This window comes from Pongo abelii, chromosome 1 (genome assembly GCF_028885655.2).
Source record: "Pongo abelii isolate AG06213 chromosome 1, NHGRI_mPonAbe1-v2.0_pri, whole genome shotgun sequence".
Lineage (NCBI taxonomy): Eukaryota > Metazoa > Chordata > Mammalia > Primates > Hominidae > Pongo > Pongo abelii.
In genome coordinates this window covers 57,543,187-57,567,649 of record NC_071985.2, presented here as the reverse complement: position 1 = coordinate 57,567,649, position 24,463 = coordinate 57,543,187, and the positions used below count along the sequence as shown (strand labels likewise).

The following is a 24,463-nucleotide window of genomic DNA, read 5'->3' as shown; positions in this document are numbered from 1 at the left end:
TTATACAATTTTAAGTCAGCCTTATACTTTTAAAAGTATAATTGAGGTTGAAGATTCATTACCTCTTGTTTTTCAACTGTTGGGTGGAAAATATATTGATTGTATTGTTATAATTTGGGGAAAAAAACACCTTTTTATTTCTTAGGTTTAAACAACAAACTGTGAAATCTAAAGTGTTCTCATTAAAAAAAAAAAGTGTAATAATTTTAGCCACACAGAGGAACTAGTACAATCTTTATTGAAATATAATCTCAAATACTTGATTGTCGGTGAGCAAAAGGAGAAACATTTTCATATGTTACCCTAATTCCTCCACAAATACAGTATTTAAATGGGATTCATGAGTGTGTGGGAATGGGTATGGGTGGGCGTGGGTTTTTACCAATTACAAAATTTTCTGGTGGTCAGCAGGAGAGATTTTAACTGTCATCTAAATTGTCCTGACATGAAGGCCTTTTTATTACAGAGCTAAGGAAAAAAGAAATAGACTAAGTCTTCTTGTGCAGAAACCTGAGTTTCATGAAGACACCTGCTCCAGTAGATCTGGGCACTTGGCCAGAGAAACAAGGTGAAAAAATTTTCAGTATTTTGAGGAAAATTTTGCTGATTCTATCATTAAAGATTAAAGAAAAATGCAGTTAGGGATTTCTGATTTATTGAAAATTACACAGTAATATAAGGAAAGTTAGAAATTTCATTTGAAGAGACTAGAAATATTTCATAAAATTAAATCACTTGAATTAAATCGCTTGAATTGAACAATCATATGAACACTTAAAGCTGCTCTTTTAAAATTATATACCTGTCAGTTTTAAATGATATATTTTACTCTTTATAACCTGATAAAATGCTCCTTAATTTAAGAGTTTTCACAATGCAATATTGTCATAGTAGAGAGCTATTCATCTCTTTCTTCAGTAGTTTGAAAAAACACCCCCATTAGAGCAAGTGAAGCACAAATAATGTCTTTTAATACTTAGCAATTATTTAATTCAAAAAGAAAATGCAAAAACCTTATATACTAGTTTTATACAAATTCTTCCAAATTAGAGTATAATAAAAAAGATCTGAGAAAATATATTCAATTCTCTACATTATCAACATCTCTAGAATATTTTTTGTATTAAAATATCTTATATTTCTTATCCCTTTGAAACTTTATTAGTCAAACTTCCTGTATCCGTTTAAAAAAAAATTGCAGCCTAGTATGGTTACAGCTTCAAGGAAATTGCAGTATAATTTTTTTTTAACTGAAAGATACTGTGAGTTTAGTTTTTTTCTACTTGCTAAATTTAAACAGGTAGTTGACCTGATTTCTTTATATTTGTTCTCTGTGCCTTTTAACCTAAAAAAGGATTAATTTTTAATTAAAAAATAAAACAACTCACATATCCATGAGAAAAAAATTAGTGTTATTTTAACACATTATTCAACAGACAAATTCCAAAAGAAAATTGAACAATGTTTTCAAAGTTTCTAATGTAAATACAATTTTCATTATATTATAATCAAAGGAGAAACTGTGAAATATAATTGAAAAGAGCAGTACAATAGCATATGTTAGAACAGATCATAAACAGACTTTCTGCACACTCCATTATAAAACATTTTGTTTCTTGTACAGAGTCTCCCCTGAAGAGGCAGTGAAATGGGGTGAATCATTTGACAAACTGCTTTCCCATAGAGGTTAGTGGTACTTTCACCAAATACTTTATTGCTTAATGGAAAATTACACAAACTATGCATGTAATTATCCGAAACAATAGGTCACAAAATTTTTGTCTGATTGTTAATTTTCAGTAATTCAATTTTCTGATCAACAGAACTAAATAATAGAAAAGTCAAATAATGGAAATTTTTTTTAAAGTTCTCATTTTGTTTAGAATTACCTACTGTGGATGAAATATTAGTTATTTACACTGTAGCTAGTTTCAGTTTTTAAATTTTTCTGATTTTTTAATGAAATCTTTGGTTTTATCAAATTCATGATTAACAAACTGTTCATGTTAGTTTCGTTGTTCCAGGATTAAAAATATAAAGTAATTCTTTTGATGGACATACAGGAAACCCACATAAACATAGCTTTTTTGTTTGTTTGTTTTTGTTTTTTGTTTTGAGACGGAGTCTCGCTCTGTCACCCAGGGTGGAGTGCAATGGCACGATCTTGGCTCACTGCAAGCTGTGCCTTCCAGGTTCACACCATTCTCCTGCCTCAGCCTCCTGAGTAGCTGGGACTACAGAAGCCCGCCACCACGCCCGGCTAATTTTTTTGTATTTTTAGTAGAGACGGGGTTTCACCGTGTTAGCCAGGATGGTCTCGATCTGCTGACCTCGTGATCCACCCGTCTCAGCCTCCCAAAGTGCTGGGATTACAGGCGTGAGCCACCGTGTCCGGCCCCATAAACACAGTTTTTAAAAAATTTTATAAATTCTTTATTCTGTAATTCATATCAATTGTCTATTTTTAAAGCAGAATTTTGTAGAAATGTTGAGAATCGAGTGTGTATTTAAGGTGGAGCTTTGTCTATGAGATGGAGGGTAAGGACAAGCATCAAGGCTTCATTTGACTCTGGAACACTGGTAATACAGCATGGCTTAGGAGGCAGGCTCTCTGGATTGCCACTCTTTAGGGTCAATTTACATAAGGTAGCAAGTGAGTGAACTTTGTTATCTTTATTCATTTTATGCTTTCTTTCAGATAGAAAGACTGAACTGAGCAGGTGATGCAGCTAGGCAATCACAGATTTACTATTCTCCACCCTGAACTTGTCAGAGTCTGCTAAAAAAGCAATGCTTTATCATTACCAAACATCCACCTCAAGCCCACAGCTTTTTTTTTGCACCTTAAACTTGTCCAGTTTCTCACCTTAGTCTTTGTCTGAAATACAATCATTTCCCAGCTCTTCCCAGACCCTTCCAAGATGAGATCAGCCAGACTACTCTAACTACTCCTTGTAGCACTGCCCATGTCTTTCACAATTTTAAGGTGTCTACTGGAAGAAAGGATTCCTGTTGCCAGGACAGTTGGGAGTGGAATGTTTGTAATTCACCCTCAAATACTGTGCTCCATTTAATGTAACAACAACTTTTCTTTCCTGACATATTTTTGTTTTGTTTTGTTCCCTTCCTTAATTGTCCAACTCTTTATAAGGTCTTGGTGACCTTTTCATGTTCTTCTGAATTTAGTGATACAAAAATTCTATATCTGTAGATGATACCTGAAAACTTTCCCTCTGCCAATGAAAGTAGATGGCTGCCTCTGAATTGTAATATTTATAGGTAGAGAAATCAAGGCTTAAATTTAGTTAAGGGTGTAATCAATGAGAATGGAGAGTAGTGGTAAGAAAGTTTGTGCTGACAAAGTTTAACTTTTATTCCTTGTATTTCACTCTAAGACTAGCTACTATCACTTCCTGTTTTTGGGAAAAGTAACTTAAACAGCCTTCCTCAACTACCGTACTCACTTTTCTTCATTTCCAGTATACGACAATTAATTTTTTGCTCTTTTTTGTTTGTTTTTGTTTTTGTTTTCTTTTCTTTTTTGTTTTTTTGGTTTGTTTGTTGTTTTGTTTTGTTTTGTTTTTGTGTTTTGAGACAGAGTCTTGCTCTGTAGCCTAGGCTGGAGAGCACTGGCACAATCTCAGCCCATTGCAACCTCCACCTCTTGGGTTCAAGGGATTCTCCTGCCTCAGCCTCTGGAGTAGCTGGGATTACAGGCACAGGCCACCACACCCAGCTAATTTTTGTATTTTTAGCATATTGGTCTGGAACACCTGACCTCAAGTGATCCACCCATCTAGGCCTCCCAAAGTGACAGGATTACAGGCGTGAGCCACTGTGCCCAGCCCCAGTATACAACAATTTCTAAACTATTGTTAAAATTCTTGCCAAATCTATGTCAAACTTGCCCCGTACTCACTTTCCTGCTCCCATTGTTTTGGTTCAGTTTCAGATATGCTCTTTATAGATTAATTACAATAACTTGTGTAAAACTTGCTTCCATAATTCATGTCCCCCAAATGTGTTTATTTTAAAATCTCCTCTTATATTCAACATTTTGGTACTGCACTGCCCTTTAGACTCTTCACCAGTCAGAGAAGGAGAAAAGAAAACAAAACAACAACAACAAAAAAAAGAGGACTGGGATTAATTTATTTATAATATAAGTATTTATTAGAAGGAAACATACGTCTTTTCATCTGTGGATTCCTAAACTTAGCGCATCCCCTGGAAAAGAATATAACTGAATTTGTTTCTAGAAGTTAGTCCAGAGTTCCAGTGAAATTCGAGTTTTAGTTTTGTCCTAAAACATAAATGGTTGTATAATCTTAGTTAAGCTTCCTAATCACTCTGACTTTCAGCTTCCTCGACTGTAAATGAAGATAATGTTTTTAGCTCCAACAGAAATAGATTTCTGTCAGGATTAAATGAGATGATGAATAAGAAACCAATAAATCTTGGACACTACAGAAATGTCAATGATTGCTGCTATTATAAAAAATAATATTTACTAACCAGCTTAATAATCTTTTTTTCTGTTTCCAGTCTACTTACAACTGGATGATGATCAATTAGAGGGCTAAAATTTCAATTGACAATAACATATAGACAGGATTTCTTTCACTTAATGGATTAATATATAATAATTTCATCATACTTTCATTACTCATTCAAAGTGTAGAAAGATTTAGCAGGATGATTTGTCGTACAGAAAATCCTCACCTAGCATTCTGTAACCTTTCTTCTTTAAAAGTGGTAAAAAGCAAAAGGACAAAATCGAATTTGCTACTCTCTCTTTACTGGTAATATTGAAGAACAGTAAACTATCTGCAATTTAAATCAAGAAGAGACACATTTAAAGAAATCAGCACTGACCCACTAGATATTATCACCTGTCATGATTACAATGCGAAATATATTATATTGAATTCACAGAATTTATATTATCAGTATTATTTTACTCAATCTCCCCAATCCAAGTATTTTTTATTACAATGCTTATAATAATATTAAATTGTAAAACTTATAATCACCTAAAACAAGCCTTTTGTTTGCAATGGTTAAAATCAGTTTATTTCTATTTATTTGACTCTAGTAGAAAAGTGTGTGTGTGTGTGTGTGTGTGTGTGTGTGTGAATATATATATATTTAAAGAGAAAGATCCTACACACATACACACTTCAAGAAAGACGTTGCTCTATCAAATTTTATCAAATTTCCTTTTATAAAATTTTCTTTTATAAAATTTTATAAAATGCATACTTTTCTCAAATTCTGTATGTTATGTCTATTAAAAGGAAACAACATTTATTCAGTTTAGTCAAATGAGAAATGAAGTGATAAATCAAACCAGATACAATGGAAATTTGGGTATTCAATTTGACAAAAACAGTTAATATTAGAACCATCATAAACCGATTATTAGCAGTTTTAGGAATGAAACCATAGGATGGATGGTTTTTACCCTAGATTTTAGGGGATTAATCAAAATTCACTAGCTGAACAAGGACAGAAGGAGACCATCCAAGCAAAGAATCAGTATAGGAATGGGGCGTTAAACAATATAATTTAGTTAGGGAATTAAAACTAAAATAATTCTTTACTGAAAAATACAATTTGAAAAGGGATGGTGGCTTAGGGTGACAGACAATATATCCATGAGACCAAAACAGAAAGGTCACTGATTTTTGCTCTATTCCACAGAAATCAAGTGATTCAAGGAGGTGTTCTGATAATTCTATTTTATTCAAATTTTAGTCACATAGTTTAACTCTTTTAAAATTAAAAAAAATGAGTAAAGTATAAACTTCAGTTAAAAATTATGCATCAGTGTTGTTTCAGTAATTGCAACAAATGTCCCATACCAACATAAGATATTAATAACAGGGGGAAATTGAATGGGGTGCATATTACCTTCTTCTAAATCTGTACCACCTTCTGTACTACCTTCTTGTTGCGGGAAGTCAGGGACCCCAAAAGAAGGGACCAACTGAAGCTATGGCAGAAGAATATGAATTGTGAAGATTTCATGGACATTTATCACTTCCCCAATCAATACTCTTATAATTTCCTATGCCTGTCTTTACTTTAATCTCTTAATCCCACCGTCTTCATAAGCTGAGGATATATGTCCCCTCAGGACCCTGTGATGATTGTGTTAACTGTGCAAATTGTTCGTAAAGCATGTGTGTTTGAACAATACAAAATCTGGGCACCCTGAAAAAGAACAGGATAACAGCAATGTTCAGGGAACAAGGGAGATAACCATTAGGTCTGACTGCCTGGGACCCTGGCAGGACAGAGTCATATTTCTCTTATTGCCGAAAATGGGTAAGAGAAATATTGCTGAATTCTTTCCTCAGTAAGGAATATTAATAATTAACAGCCCTGGGAAAAGAATGGATTCCCTGGGGAGGCCTCTAAAATGGCTGCCCTGGGAGTGTCTGCTTAATGCAGTTGTAGGTAGGGATAAAACATTCCCTGGTCTCTTGCAGCACCCCTAGGCTTGCTAGGATTAGGAAATTCCAGCCTGGCAAATTCTAGACAGACTGGTACTCTGCTCTTGAACCCTCTTTCCTATTAAGATGTTTATCGATGACAATGCGTGCACAGTGGGACATGAAACTTCATCAGAAATTGTAGTTTTGCCCTGGCCTTGTGACCTTGTCCTGTCCATTTGCCTTGTGATCTTTTGTTGCCTTTGAAGCATGTGATCTCTGTGACCCACACCGTATTCGTACACTCCTTCCCCTTTGAAAATTGCTAATAAAAACTTGCTGGTTTTGTGGCTCAGGGGGCATCATGGAACCTGATGATGTGATGTCTCCCCCAGACACCCAGCTTTAAAATTTCTCTCTTTTGTGCTCTTTCCCTTTATTTCTCAGACTGGCCGACACTTAGGGAAAAATAGAAAAGAACCTACGTTGAAATATTGGGGTCTGGTTCCCCTGATACCTTCTGCAAAATATTTCTGTAAATCTAAATCTATTGAAGAATAAAATACTTTAGAAAATGATCCCAGGAATGTTACATAGTAAATTTTAACACAATGAAGTCCATCAATAATTTAAATTCTGTTTCTTATTTGGTTCAATGGAGCTGTTAGTCTATTTTTTTCTGCTATTTCTATTTATTGTCAAACTTGTCTGAAGTTTCAAAATGAATAATAAAAATTTGTAATTTAATACTAGATGTATATAAACCAGTAATTTCTAAGGGCTATTTAAATTTAAAAAGTAGTAATAAATCAAAAATGAAATATCAAACTATATCTGTCATTCATAATCATAAATTTTTAATTGAGTTTTATCAGTCTCACTGGCTTTATAAAAGTTAATTTTATCAGTTTGAACTTATAAAATCAGTTGATGCCAATAAAATATAGAGATATATTATACACACATATGTGTTTTTATTTGTATACATATATGTATATGGCTCTGTGTAGGCACCTTTGAAAGGAAAATGATACTGCTGCATAATACATAACTTCTAAAATAACTTGCTAAACAGTTTTTTTAAATATTATATAGAACTTGCAGTATATCATGTAGGCTTTAGAAGATTACTAATTCAGCAGGCAAAAGAAAAGGTAATTCCTGAGATAAAGGCAAGGAAACACTTAGAGTACTAAGAGATTTTGACATGATCTGGAAAAGCAGTAAGTTTACTCTGAGGCAAAGAATAATAAACACATTATATAATTAAGTTGGGAACAAACTTTGGAAGCCTTTGTGTGTTAAAAAGATAACTCTGATGGTTAGAAAGGTAAAATTCCATGCATGTAATATAGACTACCTACAAAGTTGCTATATAAAAGCTAAATTCAAAGTAAGGACCCCCTTAGAAGAAAAAATGGATAAACTTAGTGACTTAATCAATGTGTATGTATGTTATAGAGTAAGAAGATGAAGGAATAGGAAACAAAAAAGAAGGCTGAGCCAAAGATTTCTAGATTTCATTTTTATTATAATAGGAAGATAATGATGTCTGTAATAGATGTGAAATAGAGGAGGATGAACAAGACTTGTAAAAACAGAACAGGGTAGAGTTTGAACATTTTTTGTCCGTGGTAAACCTTATCAAAAGTTTTGCAGGGTTTTGTAAGGCACACCTAAAATATGGAAGGCTGACTTATAGAAAGAGATTTTCTAACCAGCTCACATTGTTGATAATTGCTTATCTGAATGAAAATGTTATATCTCATGAGGGGAATTTCTATCAATTAGACAATCTTTCCACTACTACATAACTGTTCCTTTTCCGTGTGTACCCTTTTATCCAGTCATTGCTAAAAACTACAATAGTTTTAACCTTTGTATTAATAACTATTTACTTGAACTTTTTAACACTCTGAATTGTGGTTCTAAGTAACTTCTGAAAACAATTTGTAACATGTAGGATGGAAATAGAATGTGTAAGTCATTGCACATCCTGGATTTAAAAATAAAAACTGACTATACTTTGGAAAATACTTATTACTAAGTTTGAGTAAAGACTAAAAGGAAATGCATACTTCACTTTTGGGGGAGGAAATGAGTACTTTTTCTTATACTTTTCACCTTGTGGCTTTTCAAGTTACAGTTCCTAATTTTTGGTTACCAATTTTCTGCAAGATAAAGAATTTCAGTGCTCTAAAAATTTAAATTTCCAACTCAAGTTAACCCATAACAAGCACAAGCAGTCAACCTTTTTTTTTTTTTTTTTTTTTGATATTGAATCTCACTCTGTCACCCAGGCTGGAGTGCAATGACACAATCTCAGCTCACTGCAACCTCCACCTCCTGGGTTCAAGTGATTCTCCTGCCTCAGCCTCCCGAGTAGCTGGGATTTCAGAAGCGCACCACCACACCCGGCTGATTTTTTGTATCTTTAGTAGAGACAGGGTTTCACCATGTTGGCCAGGCTGGTCTCAAACTGCTGACCTAGTGATCCACCTGCCTCGACCTCCCAAAGTGCTGGGATTGCAGGCATGAGCCACCATGCCTGTCCAACAAGCACTCAATTTCTTAATTTATCTAAAGATTAAAAATACATAAAACCCAGTCCTAATTATAATGCATCACATAAATCATTTATTATGGCAAAAGAAACCACATTCTATGGCAAATCAGAGCTACAAAGCCAAATGTTACAGAAGAAACAATGCAATTTATTACTTCGGATATTATACGGTACTTGGGTTTCCAACTTCAGATTTTCTTGACTTTTTGTTTCATTTGGTTTCTTGGCATCAGAAAAATACTCCAACAGATGCCAGAGTTTCAATTTAGAAATATGCAATTACAAGCATTTCATATTTGTATGACACATTGAGCCAGCTTCTTCCAGTGTGAATTCTAATCCCAGGTTCTATCAAGCACTTTTGGCAGCTGCATTCACCACTGCCGCCTTCTAAAGGACTGTTTAGTAAGTTACTGCCTCTGTATGAGAAATGGTTCCATTGTGAACTGACTTAATGCAGCTGCCCAAAGTGAGTAAGAGAAACAGGAAGTAACTAATGTGCTGGGATAATCTTGTAGAGCATTGCACATTACTTTAAAAAAGTTATTTACTTAAAATTTTAATTAATAAACTTCTTTCTCATTCATCCTTTATTCATTTCTTGAATTAGTATTTTTTCTTTACTATTATATTCATATTATGCCAACAAAATTCATTCACTTTAGTTAATGCAACATGAGCACTCAGAACATACATAGCACTTTTCTTGATATTAGTACGCTGACTTCACTTAGAATGTCTGTATCGAGCACAAGACTAACCATAGTAACAAAGGGTTTTTGCATAATATTTCAGAGCACAGCAGATGGCACAGAGTCGACACTCATGCTTGTGAATTAGTGAAGGACTCTATTTGAAATAATGTTTATGTTATTTTCTGGAAGACTTCTATTCGAATTTTATGCAAGTTGATTTTCCTCTGCTACTTTGAACAGAATAAGTCACTCTTTTAATTGTCCTTCCTCAGTCCTTGGCTCATACATGCCTGTCCTGCCCATTAATCTCCATATTCCTCAACAGTAAGGACTTTGTTTTCTTTATGGCAGTTTAGTTGTAAAGGTCCTGTAATTTTAAATAAGATGAACCTGGGTTCAAGCACTTACACTATCATTTACCATCTGTAAGATTTAATGCAAGTTAACTCTCTGAACGTCAACTTCTTCATCTATAAACATGAGCATAACAAGACTTACTCCGTAGGGCTGATGTGAAAATTAAATGGAATTGTGCCAATAAAAGGCATATAGCAATGTGCTAAGACCTTAATGAACACTCAAAACTCCTAACTTGTAAATACTGTTTAAATATATAACACAGTTCTCAGGTTCAGACTCAGTTTTTTTTAAATTACTGATTTAAAAATTATAAGTTAAAAAGTTATTTTAATAAATAACAATTTCAGCTATCTGGCTTCTGGGCATTTTCTTTTAGCTGGCAGTACAAAAAATTTATTATAATCCTGATTTGTTAATTATAGAAGTAATGGTCATATTCTTCTGAAATCATGAAAATTATTTAATAACTCACTTTAGGAATAATTTGATATTTAAAAACTGATCAATCCACGCTTATGCATAACATGTGGCTAGAGTGCAGTAGATTAAAATCGAAAACGTTTATGCTTTCACTGGGTCAGTGCGACTTTATTTATAAGCCAAATAAAACATACTTTCTTTCCTCTTTGGAAATATGACCTTGAAACAGGTTGTTCTTTCCTTGTAATGTAACTGGCATTTTATTTTGCCAACTTTGCTTTAATTTCCATTTAAATAGTAACTGAGGAACAAGGAAGGACAAGATAAAATGCCTCTTATTGTGAAATGGGGAAAGGCAGGACCTATATCATAAACAAACAGATCAATAACACCCAATGGTATGCTTTTTAATATCAGCAGAAGGCACATTTCCATATGACTACTTTTTGTTTTCTTTTTAATTAAGATAACCTGAAAATCTTCTCACAATTATTTTGTTGTCCTGCTTCCAGTTTTTTCTTAATATCTAGCCAAGAAATTCTCTTCAGAAATCTACTTTATAGCAACTATTAAGCAAAGCATACTAAGATACTGACCCTGCAATAAGAAATAAGACCTTTTAGAATTCTATTAAAAAATTAGAAAGAATCTATCGGCTCTGAAGATAGTTATCAGAGATAAATTAAGAGAATGTTTTTTAGAGTTAAGTCTAGTAAAAAAATGGATATTAACTTAGAAAAAGGACAAATACTTTAGCAATTTGAAAGAATAAGTAAGTATAGGTGGTAAATAGCTGGTTTCCGTTATCTTAAATTTTATTAAGGGGAAAGTTCTCAAGAAGAATTTGTTTTAAGTAGTTCTGGGCAGAGGCTACGGCTAACTGCCGAAAGTTTAGTTCAGGCCAGTTGGTGCATAGATTATTGTTTTTTTGTGGTGGTTTTCTTTTGCAGACCTAAACATTGCCCCACGTTTCAAATTGTATTTCAATTACAATTTGGGGTTTGAAAGGCATGTGATATCGTTTGGTTGTGTGACCTATCCAAATGTCATGCTGAAATGTGACCTCTGAAGCTGAAGATGGGCCTAGTGGGAGACATTTGAGTCATGGAGCGAATCCCTCATGAATGGCTTTGTACTGTCTTCGCAGTAATAAGCAAGTTATCATTCTTTCAGTTAACATGCAAGCTGAATGTTTGCAAAAGCCTGAGACCTGCCTTTTTTCTCACTGCCTCTTATCTTATGATACACTGGTTTCCCCTTTGCCTTCCTCCATGAGTAAAAGCTTCCTGAGGCCTCATCAGAAGCAGAGCTGATGAACCATGAGCTAAATAAATCTATGTTCTTTATAAATTACTCAGCCTCAGGTATTCCTTTATAGCAATGCAAAATGAACTAACATAACATGTTAGCATGTTTTGTCTCAGTCTCCTTATTTTATTCCAAGATCATTATAGAAGACAGAGGGGTCAAAATTAGAAAAAAAAAAAAAAAAAAAGACAAGTAAAACCATAGACTAAGTAATAAAACCACCCCTCCAGTTACACAATGAAAAGAAATAAATTATCAAGCTGCTGTCAATCAGCAGCCAAACAATACTTATTCAGCTTATTTCCTAAAGTCATCATAAGGCTCCAGGTTTACTTGAAGTCTTGAGAGGATATTGCAATTTAGCTTGCAAAAATTAAGGGAATATAGTCTTGGACAATTCATGACACACACTGCTTTTATACAAGTCCAAGTTCTCAAATGCAGGTGGTGAAAGGCATTGTGGGAAGGAAAATCAAATAGGAACGTTCTAAGGAACAATAATCCCTATGGGTGCTTATGTGCTTATTAAGAAGCCACAGTACAACCAGCACATCTGATGCCCTGTTGTTCACTTTGGCAATTATTTTGTAGCTAGACCATTAACTTTACTCTGAAAACCTACATATTTGTAGGTGTTTGGAGGAAATGTACAATGTATCAAAATGCCTCAAAGAACCATTGTTCATTTATATTTCCCTTTTACAGTCTGAGAAAAGCATATGCTCAGTGTGAGAAATCAATCTTGAAAAGAATACACTAACTGAGCTAGAGAAAGAAGAGCAATTTGATCACTTGTGCTTCTCAGTGGTCAGAGTTTGCTGACTCATTCAAGAATCACTTAGCAGTAAGGCCTTCATCAGAGAGTTGTGTTTGACTAGAAATTACCTTACTAGCATCTCAGGACTGCAGACAAGTTCTGTAGTTGCTTGTCAGTTTTACAATGCCTTGTCAAATTCTTTTTGAGCCCAACCTTCCCTTGTATCTCTAGTTAGTTAACTAATATGTAACTACTAACATCTGTTGCTCGTGGTAAATTTACTGAGGAAAAGAAATGGCAGGATCTCCCTTTGTCCAGTTGAAAACATCCCAATGAAGAGGCCGTGGTGCAGAAGAGACCTATGTCATCCTTTTCTCGTGGTCGTGGCTGAAATCATTCCATGTTATAAAGCTTAGGAATTTCTGTAGGTTGTCATGTCTTTGTCTAACTACTGATTTCCTAAACAGTAAGTTCCTCGAACTCTAATACATTAAAAAGATTGCTTACAATATTAGAAAACGATGCTTCATGACAAAGAGGATAAGGTCTATATGAAGGAGGAATAAATGGTGATATAAAAAGAGTACCGCATATTCTCACTCATAGGTGGGAATTGAACAATGAGAACACATGGACACAGGAAGGGGAACATCACACTTCGGGGACTGTTGTGGGGTGGGGGGAGGGGGGAGGGATAGCATTGGGAGATATACCTAATGCTAGATGATGAGTAAAATAGTTGATTTATAAACTAGCTTGATTTTAAAACAAATAAAAGAAACTATCTATAAGGTGGAAAAAAAAAAAAAAAGAGTAATTTGAGGATTGTATTGGTTTCCTGTTGCTGCTATATCAACTTACCACAACTACAGTGATTAAAACAACACAATTTTATTTTCTTAAAGTTGTATTAGAAGTCCAGTATGGGTTTGATCAAAATAAATCAAGATGTCAGCAGGCTTTCTTTTTTTGGAGGGTTTAAGGAAGAATCCCGTTTCTGCTCATTTGGATTGCTGGCAGAATTAAGCTGTTTGCAGTTACAGACCAACTACTTCCTTCCTTTGCTGGCTGCAAACTGAGGTTCATTCCTACTTCTATGGTTTGGATATGGTTTGTTTCTCCCCCCCACCCCAAATCTCAGGTTGAAATTTGATCCTCAATGTGGTGATGTTGGGAGGGGGCACCTAGAGGACTTGTTTCTATCATGGGTGAAGTTCCCCCAGGATTGGCTTGGTGCAGTTTCAGCAATAGTGAGTTTTCACTCTTGAAAGACTGGATTAGTTCTCAGGGGAATGGATTCGTTCCCTCCAGAGTAGGTTGTTATGAAGCCAGGATGCCCCTCGGGTTTGATCCCTCTTTGCACATGCCCACTTCTTCTTTGGTCTTCACCATATTTTGACCCAGCACAAAGCCCTCACCAGAAGCCAAGCATACGCCAGCAGGCTTCTTATACCACCTGCAGAACTGTGAGTAAAATAAAATTTTTCTATATAAACCACCCAGCCTCAAGTATTCCTTTATAGCAACACGAAACAGACTAAGACACCCACCTTCCAGAATACACTACATTTCCTGGGTTATGACCATCTTCTTTATACTCAAAGCCAGCAGCAGAGTCAGGTCCTTCTTAGGTCACATCTCTGTGATCTACTTTTTTCCTCTTCTACTTTTAAGGACTCATGTGATCAGATTGGATCTACCTTGATAATCTCCCCCATCTCAAGGTCCTGAACTATATTTAGTTCCTTTTTCCCACAGGTCCTGGAGATTAGGGCATGAACACCTTTGGAGGGTTATTTCTCTGCCTACCAAAGGAAACAATGCCTTCCTGAGAAAAATATGCATGTATATATATATGTATGAAATCTGGGGCAATTGAACTTATCTGAATCTCAGTTTTCTCATCTAAGAAAATGAATATAAGACATATTCCATGTATCTGTTATAAAAATTAAATGAGGTAATGTATATAAGTAACACTTAACCTTCAAAACCTCTAAACATGTTATAAATGCAAAACCTCTTAGTTATTACCATAACTCTACCAATAGAAATTTATTCTTCTTGTTTCATTTTATATGGAACTTTTTATATTAGTAATAGTCATTGACCATGAGTAATAGTTCTAGACAGCTGTAAACATTTAAAAAAATGTGGTAATCTAAGTTAAAATGAGTTGAACAGACAAAGCTACAACATTTATTTCAACTTTTTTCAGCCATAATGCCAGAATTTTTGCACCTTCTTTATACATAGCTGGATTTTAAAACATACTTTGTGTAGAATCTTTGCTTCTATAATCATGAGAGATATTGTGTAATTTTCTTCACTTCTTTCTTAGTCTTTACTTGTTTTTTTTATGGGGCAGAGTGTCAAGTTTTGGTATTAAGAGTTATCCTCGTCTCATAAAATGAGGTGGAAAGTGTTCATCTCCTCTCAATTTTCTCAAAGCAAGTATGTAAGATTAAAATGCCTTTTTTTTCTTAAATGTTTGATGGAATTTACTAAATTTGGTCCCAGGTATTTTTAGGGGGAGAGAAATGTTTTATTATAAAATCTATTAATTGAATTAGGGCTACCAGATCCTCCACTTCTTCAAGTGTCAGTTTGGGTATAGGTTTATTGTTTTTTTAAACAATTTCCCTATGCCATACAAATTATATTTACTGACATTAAGTCATTAATAATATTCACTTCTTTGTAATATATGTAAGATCTATACTAATATTTATGGTTTGCTTCCTAATATGAAACACTCTTGCTAGGGGTTTTATTTTATTAATGTTTTAACAGAACCAACTTTGGCTTTGTTAATCTCTGTAGTTTTTCTGTTACATATATTTTTCCTCTTGTTTTTATTTTTATTTTTTCTTCTACTGACTGTGTATTTAATTTGCTCTTCTTTTCAAGTTTCTTAAGGTGGAAACCTAGATCTTAATTTTTATACCCTTCCTGTTTTTTTTCTTTCTTTTTTTTTTTACTAGACCACTATTGTGCAATAAAATTCCCTCTAACCACTGTTTAAGCTGCATCTCACAAATTTTCGATCTGCTGTACTTTCACTATAATTCAAGTATAAATATTTTTCTAATTTTCCTTGTGATTTCTCTAACATGTAGGTTATTGTGTTTATTACATATTTATCACAAACACACTGGTTATTGTGTGCTTATTTTCAAATATTGGCTTTTGTTTTGTTTTTATCTATGTTACTAGCGTCAATTATTAATTCAAACCCCTTGTGGGCAAAGGACATATCTGTAAGGTATCAAGCTTTTTGAAATTTATTTAGGCTCATATTATGAGTCTAACAAAGAATTTATCTGGGATAATATTCCTTGTGCATTTGAAAAGATGTGTTTGGTAGATCATTTTGTAATTTTTCAATTCAGTCGAATTAATGATGTTTAAGTTTTATATATTGTCATTGATATTGTCTACTTTTTTCTATGAATTAATGAGTAAGCAGAATTAAAATCTATACCAAAATGCTGAGTTTTTCTACTTCTGTTCTATGAGTTTGCTTCATGTATTTTGAAGCTCTAAATTAAGTTCATATATGTTTAGGATTGTTATGTACTAGTAATAATTGGTCACTTAAAAATTACAAAATGGAAATACTCTTTATTTTGAAGTTACTTTTTCAAGCCATGTGAAGATTTTTTATTCAGATTTCTTATGCTTAACCTCTGCACCGTGTAACATTTTTATCCGTTTTCTTCATCTTCCTGATACTTTTCATTTAATGTGTCTCTTGTTGCCAATATGTAGTCTGTTTTTACATTTTAACCCACTCAGATAATCTCTGACTTTTAATTGGAATGTTTAGCTCATTTAAACGTTATCTCATCATTAATATATATGGGATTGGATCTAACATCTTACTATTTATTTTCTATTTGTTTCCTAATTTTGTTGTTGTTTTCTTTTCCTCCTTTCCTACTTTATTTAGATTAAGTAAATCTCTCTTCTATCCAACTGTCTGCTAACATACCCATCCGTTCTGCAGTCTTTAATCTGTTGCCATGACCATCCAATATTTTTTTATTTTTAATATTTTACATTTTATTTCCTGAATTTCAACTTAATTACTTTTTATAGTTTAAATTTTGTCTTAGGTCTTTTTTAACCTTTGTGTTTTTCAAAAAATTTATATGAGCTTTTTTAAAGTTTTTGTCTGCTGTTTCCAACATTTTAGATACCGCATGGTCAGTTTTTATTGATATTTTATCAACAAACAAAATATTGATAATAAGTCATGAAAAGTTCCTTACATCACTAATTTTTTTTTGTATGTGAGTATGGAGGAAGACATAGGAGTCTAAATTATGTGGTCTTCCCTTATAGAGTATTGAATCATTTTTCTGGAAGTGAATTAAATCACTGTTGTATCCTCTTGATTTTTTTCTGATCAGTTTGATCCTTTAAGGCTGGTATCTCTCAGAATTGTCTTAGTATGAGGACAAGACCTTTCTTAGTAGTAGGACAAGACGTAGTATTTATACCAGAAACATGACCTTTCTTTGGTATCTCTTCTATGGCTGAGCCAGAAATCCAAAGTCATCCAAACCTATCAAAACTCTCATATCTCCATTTACCTCAGTCCCATAGCATCTGTCTTCTTCTAGACTTCACAAAATTTGCCCTGCCCATGTGCAGCTTAGCCCTCAGTCAAGGCTCTGCAGGAAAACTGCATGCAGGCTTCTGGGTCCCCTTATAAAGCAGATTCACTCTGCACTGGTTACCAATTAAGCCCCCTATATCTTGGGCTACAATTTTGATTACTTGCACAAATCTACTGTGATAGAACACTGATACAACTAGTTAGGCAAAGCAACTTTAGTACTTGAAAATAGGCAGCAAGGGATACTAGAAGCCTAGTATTCATAATGAGCTGCCCCCTCAACACTCAGGAAAGCTGCTAAGAGTGAATTAAATTTTGTCTATGATGTTCCAATTGCATGGCAGCTGAGGGATCCCAGAAAGCAGCCTGTCCTGGTTTTTATGTCCGAGGGACTACAGGTATCCCTGGGCTAAAGTGTCAAAGAAGATCCTATTTTGGGGTGACAAAGGAACAGAGCAGGGTTATTCTGGGCAGTTTCTCTTATCTCAGGTGTTGCATTGTCAGCACATTGTACATTTATTTTTGAGAACTACAAGTGACAAAAAAGAGGGAACAAGTTGGTACAAAGTCACTCAAACTGTCCCACACCCTTCTGCATGTTTCCTTTTTTCAGTAGCCTGACCCACAAATTCCAAATACATCATAATGCCCAAACTCTTATCTCTGCCTCCTCAATTCAGCAAGGCTTCTTCATGTGGTTAGGCTCCGTCTTCATGCATTCCAGTCTTAAAAATGCCCCCAGGTAGAAAGCCAGAACAAACCTAGCACTCACTTCATGTGTTTTTCTTCTTATCTGTTGCCAGTTGTATGGCACATGTATACATACGTAACTTACCTGCACGTTGTGCACATGTACCATAGAGCCTAAAGTATAATAATAATAATAATAATAATAATAAAAAAAAGAAAAAAAAAATTTGAAAAAAAAAAAAAGAAAAAAAGAAATACTGAATTGCGAAAAATAGCATTTATTCTCATTTAAACAAATCAATTTAAAAAAAAAAAAAAAAGAAAACTACTGCCTCAATATTTTTTCTAGTTTTATTGTTATTTGTGGTAGGAGGACAAGTCTGGTTCTCATTACTTTGTAATGACTCTCCTCTTCTTAATAGTTTAGTAGTAATATGTTCTTTTATTTAAGGTAGTGCTCTATAGATTAAATATCAAATCAAGGGCTTTGTCCGCTTCTGAAACTGCTGGTCTCTGGTACCTAGACCAGTGTCTGGAACACAGCATGTGATCAATATTGTTTCGATGAATTAATGAGTTATTCAGTGGGGAGTTCAGGATGCAAACAAAAATATTTAATAAAATAGTTGAACAAAGTAAGGAATACATTATATGTTTCAATAACTCATAGTGATATCCAACAGAGAGCAGTGTACCTCCAGAAACGTTTGTCAGCTTGTCCAAAGTTATATAGACTGGCATTTACCACAAACTCCAGCTTCACATGTTCTCAAAATTGATGCTGTCATCTTGTTAGCATGCCAGGAAGGACCCATCTCTCAGTAGAAGGCTCACATTGGCAAAACTCATGAGGTTAAATTCCAAACTAATAATATAGATTCACAAATAAAACTGTCACCGATAGCCATTTCTCTACCTTTTCATATGACCAAAGAAGCAGCCAAAATGTATTAAAAATTTTGCTTGCCAAGCATGAAATTAGAATATTAATTAAATGTTTAATGTCATCAAGCTAAGAATTAACTTTTTTAATAAACTAGTATATTTTTAATTACATATTTTTGTCCATATTCACAATAGGACAAAATTTTGTGGATTTTTGTTTTTTGTTTTTTTTTTGCTTTTTTATGTTACCAGCTCTGATCATCCATATCTGTTGTAAATATGATAGGTCTGATATTTCATTTAATACACAAAATATTTCCTAGAGCTGTTTCATGTTTTTTAATATAATTCTGTATTTTTATAATTAATTCAATTATTTGTTGATAATTTATTTTAGTATTATTAAATAATTATTGAGTTATTTCTCATGTTGGGTACTAGAAATTTGGTGACAAGTTAGACAAGGGTCTGAATCTTATATATGTTACAGTGTAGCCTGGAAAACAAAAGTTAACAGGCAACTGCAGTACAATATTTTAAGTTTACCCGGCACAGTAGAAGGCCATATATGAAGGACACCCACCTCGTTCTTTAGAGATTGGTGAAGTCTTTCCAGACAAGATGAAATGTAATTTCAACCTCAATGAATATAGGCTGTATGGATTAGATTAATAAAATTGCTTTATGAATTTAGAATAGGAAGGGAAAGTATTCTCAACAGGAGCTAAAACTAAGAGATTCAGGAACATGGCACATGAATGCAACTATACATGTTTCTCTGTGAGTGGAGCTTAAATCAGTGTAAAAACATAGTAGGAAGAGATGAACACTATTGGGAAATTTTAAATGGTGAAGAATCATAATAAAATTTGTACTGCAGAAAGATATTACTGATGAGAATGTGGATAATACTCTTGGAGGTTGGAGGAAGAGACAAGGAAAACCTAAATTCAGGGTCACCAGTTAGGAGGTTTTTATAATAATTTGTGTCAGAGATAGTTTCAGTCTAAATAAAAGTAATTACAGATTGCACAAAAATAAAAAGACAGATGTAGGATATATGAAAGGGGAATTTTTTTTGAGATTTGATTATCAGCTATGTGTGAGATAAGGGGAAAATTAAATATCCCTGAGAATAAATGCCAGGGTTCCCGTTTACATCCCTGAGTGGATAGCGTCATTAAATGGAAAATGTATGCAGGGAAGGTTTTGGGTAAAGATGATAAATGCACCGTTCATATGACTAATTCAGTGGTCAATTCAATGATGTTTTTCACATGTTGGTTGATATGAACTTGGAGCTCAGGAAAAAGAGGCTTGAGATAAGTTCTTTTTTTTTTAATTTTTATTATTATTATTATTATTATTATACTTTAGGTTTTACGGTACATGTGAGCAATGTGCAGGTAAGTTACATATGTATACATGTGCCATGCTGGTGCACTGCACCCACCAACTCGTCATCTAGCATTAGGTATATATCTCCCAATGCTATCCCTCCCCCGTCCCCCCACCCCACAACAGTCCCCGAAGTGTGATGTTCCCCTTCCTGTGTCCATGTGTTCTCATTGTTCAATTCCCACCTATGAGTGAGAATATGCGGTGTTTGGTTTTTTGTTCTTGTGATAGTTTACTGAGAATGATGATTTCCAGTTTCATCCATGTCCCTACAAAGGACATGAACTCATCATTTTTTATGGCTGCATAGTATTCCATGGTGTATATGTGCCACATTTTCTTAATCCAGTCTATCATTGTTGGACATTTGGGTTGGTTCCAAGTCTTTGCTATTGTGAATAATGCTGCAATAAACATACGTGTGCATGTGTCTTTATAGCAGCATGATTTATAGTCCTTTGGGTATATACCCAGTAATGGGATGGCTGGGTCGAATGGAATTTCTAGTTCTAGATCCCTGAGGAATTGCCACACTGACTTCCACAAGGGTTGAACTAGTTTACAGTCCCACCAACAGTGTGAAAGTGTTCCTATTTCTCCACATCCTCTCCAGCACCTGTTGTTTCCTGACTTTTTAATGATTGCCATTCTAACTGGTGTGAGATGGTATCTCATTGTGGTTTTGATTTGCATTTCTCTGATGGCCAGTGATGGTGAGCATTTTTTCATGTGTTTTTTGGCTGCATAAATGTCTTCTTTTGAGAAGTGTCTGTTCATGTCCTTCGCCCACTTTTTGATGGGGTTGTTTGTTTTTTTCTTGTAAATTTGCTGGAGTTCATTGTAGATTCTGGATATTAGCCCTTTGTCAGATGAGTAGGTTGCGAAAATTTTCTCCCATTTTGTAGGTTGCCTGTTCACTCTGATGGTAGTTTCCTTTGCTGTGCAGAAGCTCTTTAGTTTAATTAGATCCCATTTGTCAATTTTGGCTTTTGTTGCCATTGCTTTTGGTGGAAACTGAACAACCTGCTCCTGAATGACTACTGAGATAAGTTCTAAGAATCATCTGCATATTGATTGTATTTGGGTGTTGAAGTAATTTTTCAGGAAATGAGTTTAAGGGAAAGATGAAGAAGGATAAACTGAGAAGGATTTGGGGATGCAATAGTCAAGAGGTGTAATAGGAAACTCTGGAGTTTAGCTGCCATTGAGGAGAATTACAGGCAATTCTCTACCGTGCCTGCTGTTGTGGAGAGATGAAATAACATATGGACGGAAAAAAAATGTTCACTAACTATAACATTAAGTCAATTTGGCAAAAATAATTTAAGTAAAGTGTTGAATATAAACCATATTTTTGTGTGTTGGAAAGTAAATGAGATAGAGGGGATTAAGAGACTAAGTGTAGAAAACTTAATCAAAGATTTTATATCTGTAAGGAGAAAAGATATGTCAGTAGCTAGAGGAATATTTGAAGTTATGATTTCAAAAATAATTTCTTGCAAGAAGATTAAAATATTTTAATGATATCAACATGTAAAACAAAAGCTTTATTGTTTTTCAGAATTGTTTCTAATGCCTCATTTTGTCTACAGGTGTTAACAATATGCACAAAGTACAGTTGAAGGTCAGAAAAAAGGAGTTCAGGAAAAATGTCAGAGAAGATGGGCAAATAGGGAAGATAAAGGAAAGAAGAAGGAAAAGGAGAATGCAAAGGACAGAATTTTAGCAAATAGCACATTTAATGGGGAACAGAGGGAGTTAAACCTAGACAGACAACACACAAAGAAACGATCACCCAGTACGAACTAGGAGATATGGCATCCTACAATCCTATGTGGAAGAGTATTTGAAAAAGGAGGGGGTCAGTATTATCAGATGCTGCCAAGTGGGAAGTCCAGATGGGACTCATGATATTTCCTTATGCAATAACTTACATAAGGAGAGCAGAAAGAGAAATGGGCTATAACTAGAGAGTGAGAGTGAATCTAAAGAAAGATTGCTAAAACTCATTTAAATCCAACTCAAATGTGATTTATTCTGAGAAAGTTTATCTGAAAAATCCATTAGGAACATATTTCCCTTCCCTCAACATTTCTATAGTGCAACTACCATACACCCAAGCAATTTCACTCCTTGGAATTTATTCCAGATAAATAAAGACTTGTGTTCATTTTTTTAAAACTATACACAAATGTGTATAGCAGATTTATTTGTAATAACTGAAAAAAAAATAACCCATGTTTCCTTCAATGGCAGAATGGTTAAACAAATGATAGTATATCCATATCATGGAATATAATACAGCAACAAAGAGAAACAAACCATTGATACATTCATCAACCTGAATAAATCTCCAGAGAATCAGGCTGTGTGGAAAATAGAAACATCTGAAACAACATATACTACATGATTTAATTTATATAACATTCTTGAATTGACAAAATTATAGCAATGGAGACCAGATTAGTGGTTCCCTGGAGTTAAAAAAAATTACATGTGGGGAGATGTACATGTGGCTGTAAAAGGGCAACGTGTTATACTTGTAACTTTCTGTATCTTGATTACATTAATTAATGTCACTATCCTAGCTGTGATATTTCACTGTAGTTTTCCAAGTTGTTACACTGGTGAAAACTGGATAAAGAGTACATGGGGTCTCTCCTAGGAACTTCCTAGGAGTTCATGTAAATCTATAATTTTCTCAAAATAAAAAAGTTTAACTTTTACAAGGCTTAAAAATAAATAGAGTTAAAAAAGATAGTTGAAAGAGCCCAGTTTTGAAGTCACATTGTCTTAAGGTTGAATCCAAAGTCTGCCACTTTTTTAGTTATGTAAATGTCATCTTAGTGAGCCTTAAATAAAAATTATCAGGATCACCATCATCATCACAACCACCATTACTAAAACCCTTATGGAGTTTTTAATGTTCCCCTTACTGTTCCAAACACTTGGTGTATTTTAACACATTTAATTCTCTCAACAGCCCTATCAGGTAGGGATCATTATTATCTTAATTTTAAATACTGAAAAACTAAGACACAGAAAGAAAAGGTAATATGCTCAGGGCCACATAGTAACTAAATGAACACTATTTTGAGCCCAGACAGTCTTCCACAAGACTTGATACCTGCCCCTAACATTTATGTAGCAAGACAAAAAGTGAAAAAGAGGTTCCATGCTGTATGTCTAAATGCTTAGGAGCTATAGAAACTAATAACTTTAAAATATATTTGCTATCCTTCTGCTTTGACAAATATACTTTGTAAGCCACTTGGAAGATTATGTTTGAATTTAAAATTTTCAGACACTGAACGGTTCCACTCTATAAACATGACCTACCACCTTTTTCTTTTCCCCCATGGTTTGGTTTCACACTGTGAGCAGCTCTTTGCACATTTGAGTACACACTCCAGCCTGCAAATTGAAGCCTTGTTCATACTTGGGCCTAAGGGTATAAATACCAGTGAGTCAGTGTGTTTTTGGTAGATGGACTTGGAGAAAAGGCTGTGTAAATGCTGGAAGCATAGAGCTTTTAGTCAGGGAATCTCAAGATCCTGAATACCAAAGGCATGGTGTAGAAGTAGGTAGGATCTGTTCCAACTGTAATGGCTTCTTGACTCTGTGGAATCACCCCTCACACTCTGGGAGGGGAATGGATAAAAGAGACATAAAGTGAGGTCCACTGTAGGGGGTCCCTCTTACTCTTAGGCCTAAAGTCAAACTTAAGCCTGAGTGAGATACTGGCCTTATTTCAGTGGGAATAATACTTTCTTTTTATAGTTGTGAAAACTACATGAGGGTCTCTCATGTATATTGTGCAAGATGTGTGCTGCAGTGCTGCATTAGAGGGAAGATGTAGGTTTTCTGTTAATATTTGCAATTATGTTTTATTATCAATCAGTAAATGTTTCCAACATTAATACTATTTTATAGTTATAGTATTTCTTTTCTTGATAGATGGACTAGAGGCTTTTACCAGATTTCTTAAAACTGAATTCAGTGAGGAAAATATTGAATTTTGGATAGCCTGTGAAGATTTCAAGAAAAGCAAGGGACCTCAACAAATTCACCTTAAAGCAAAAGCAATATATGAGAAATTTATACAGACTGATGCTCCAAAAGAGGTACAGTAAAGATAACTGTAAAAATGCATAATTGCTTTCAAAATTTTTTAATAATTTTATTTTTAAATTGTGAATGATATTTTTCCCAACTTATTTTTATTAATTTTATTTATAATTGACATGTAATGATTATACATGTTAATGACATACAGTGTGATGTTTTAATATATGTATGCATTGTATAATGATAAAATCAGAG

General features: G+C 34.2%; 1 protein-coding gene across 1 annotated transcript in view; it reads left to right on the top strand.

The window, feature by feature from the left end:
* RGS18 (regulator of G protein signaling 18) overlaps positions 1-24,463 on the top strand; it is a 39,933-nt gene that overhangs the window by 11,132 nt on the left and 4,338 nt on the right. The window contains exons 3-5 of the mRNA XM_002809685.5: positions 467-568; positions 1,625-1,686; positions 24,098-24,264. Coding sequence (XP_002809731.2) covers positions 467-568; positions 1,625-1,686; positions 24,098-24,264 — 331 coding nt within the window. The remainder of the gene's footprint in view (positions 1-466; positions 569-1,624; positions 1,687-24,097; positions 24,265-24,463) is intronic.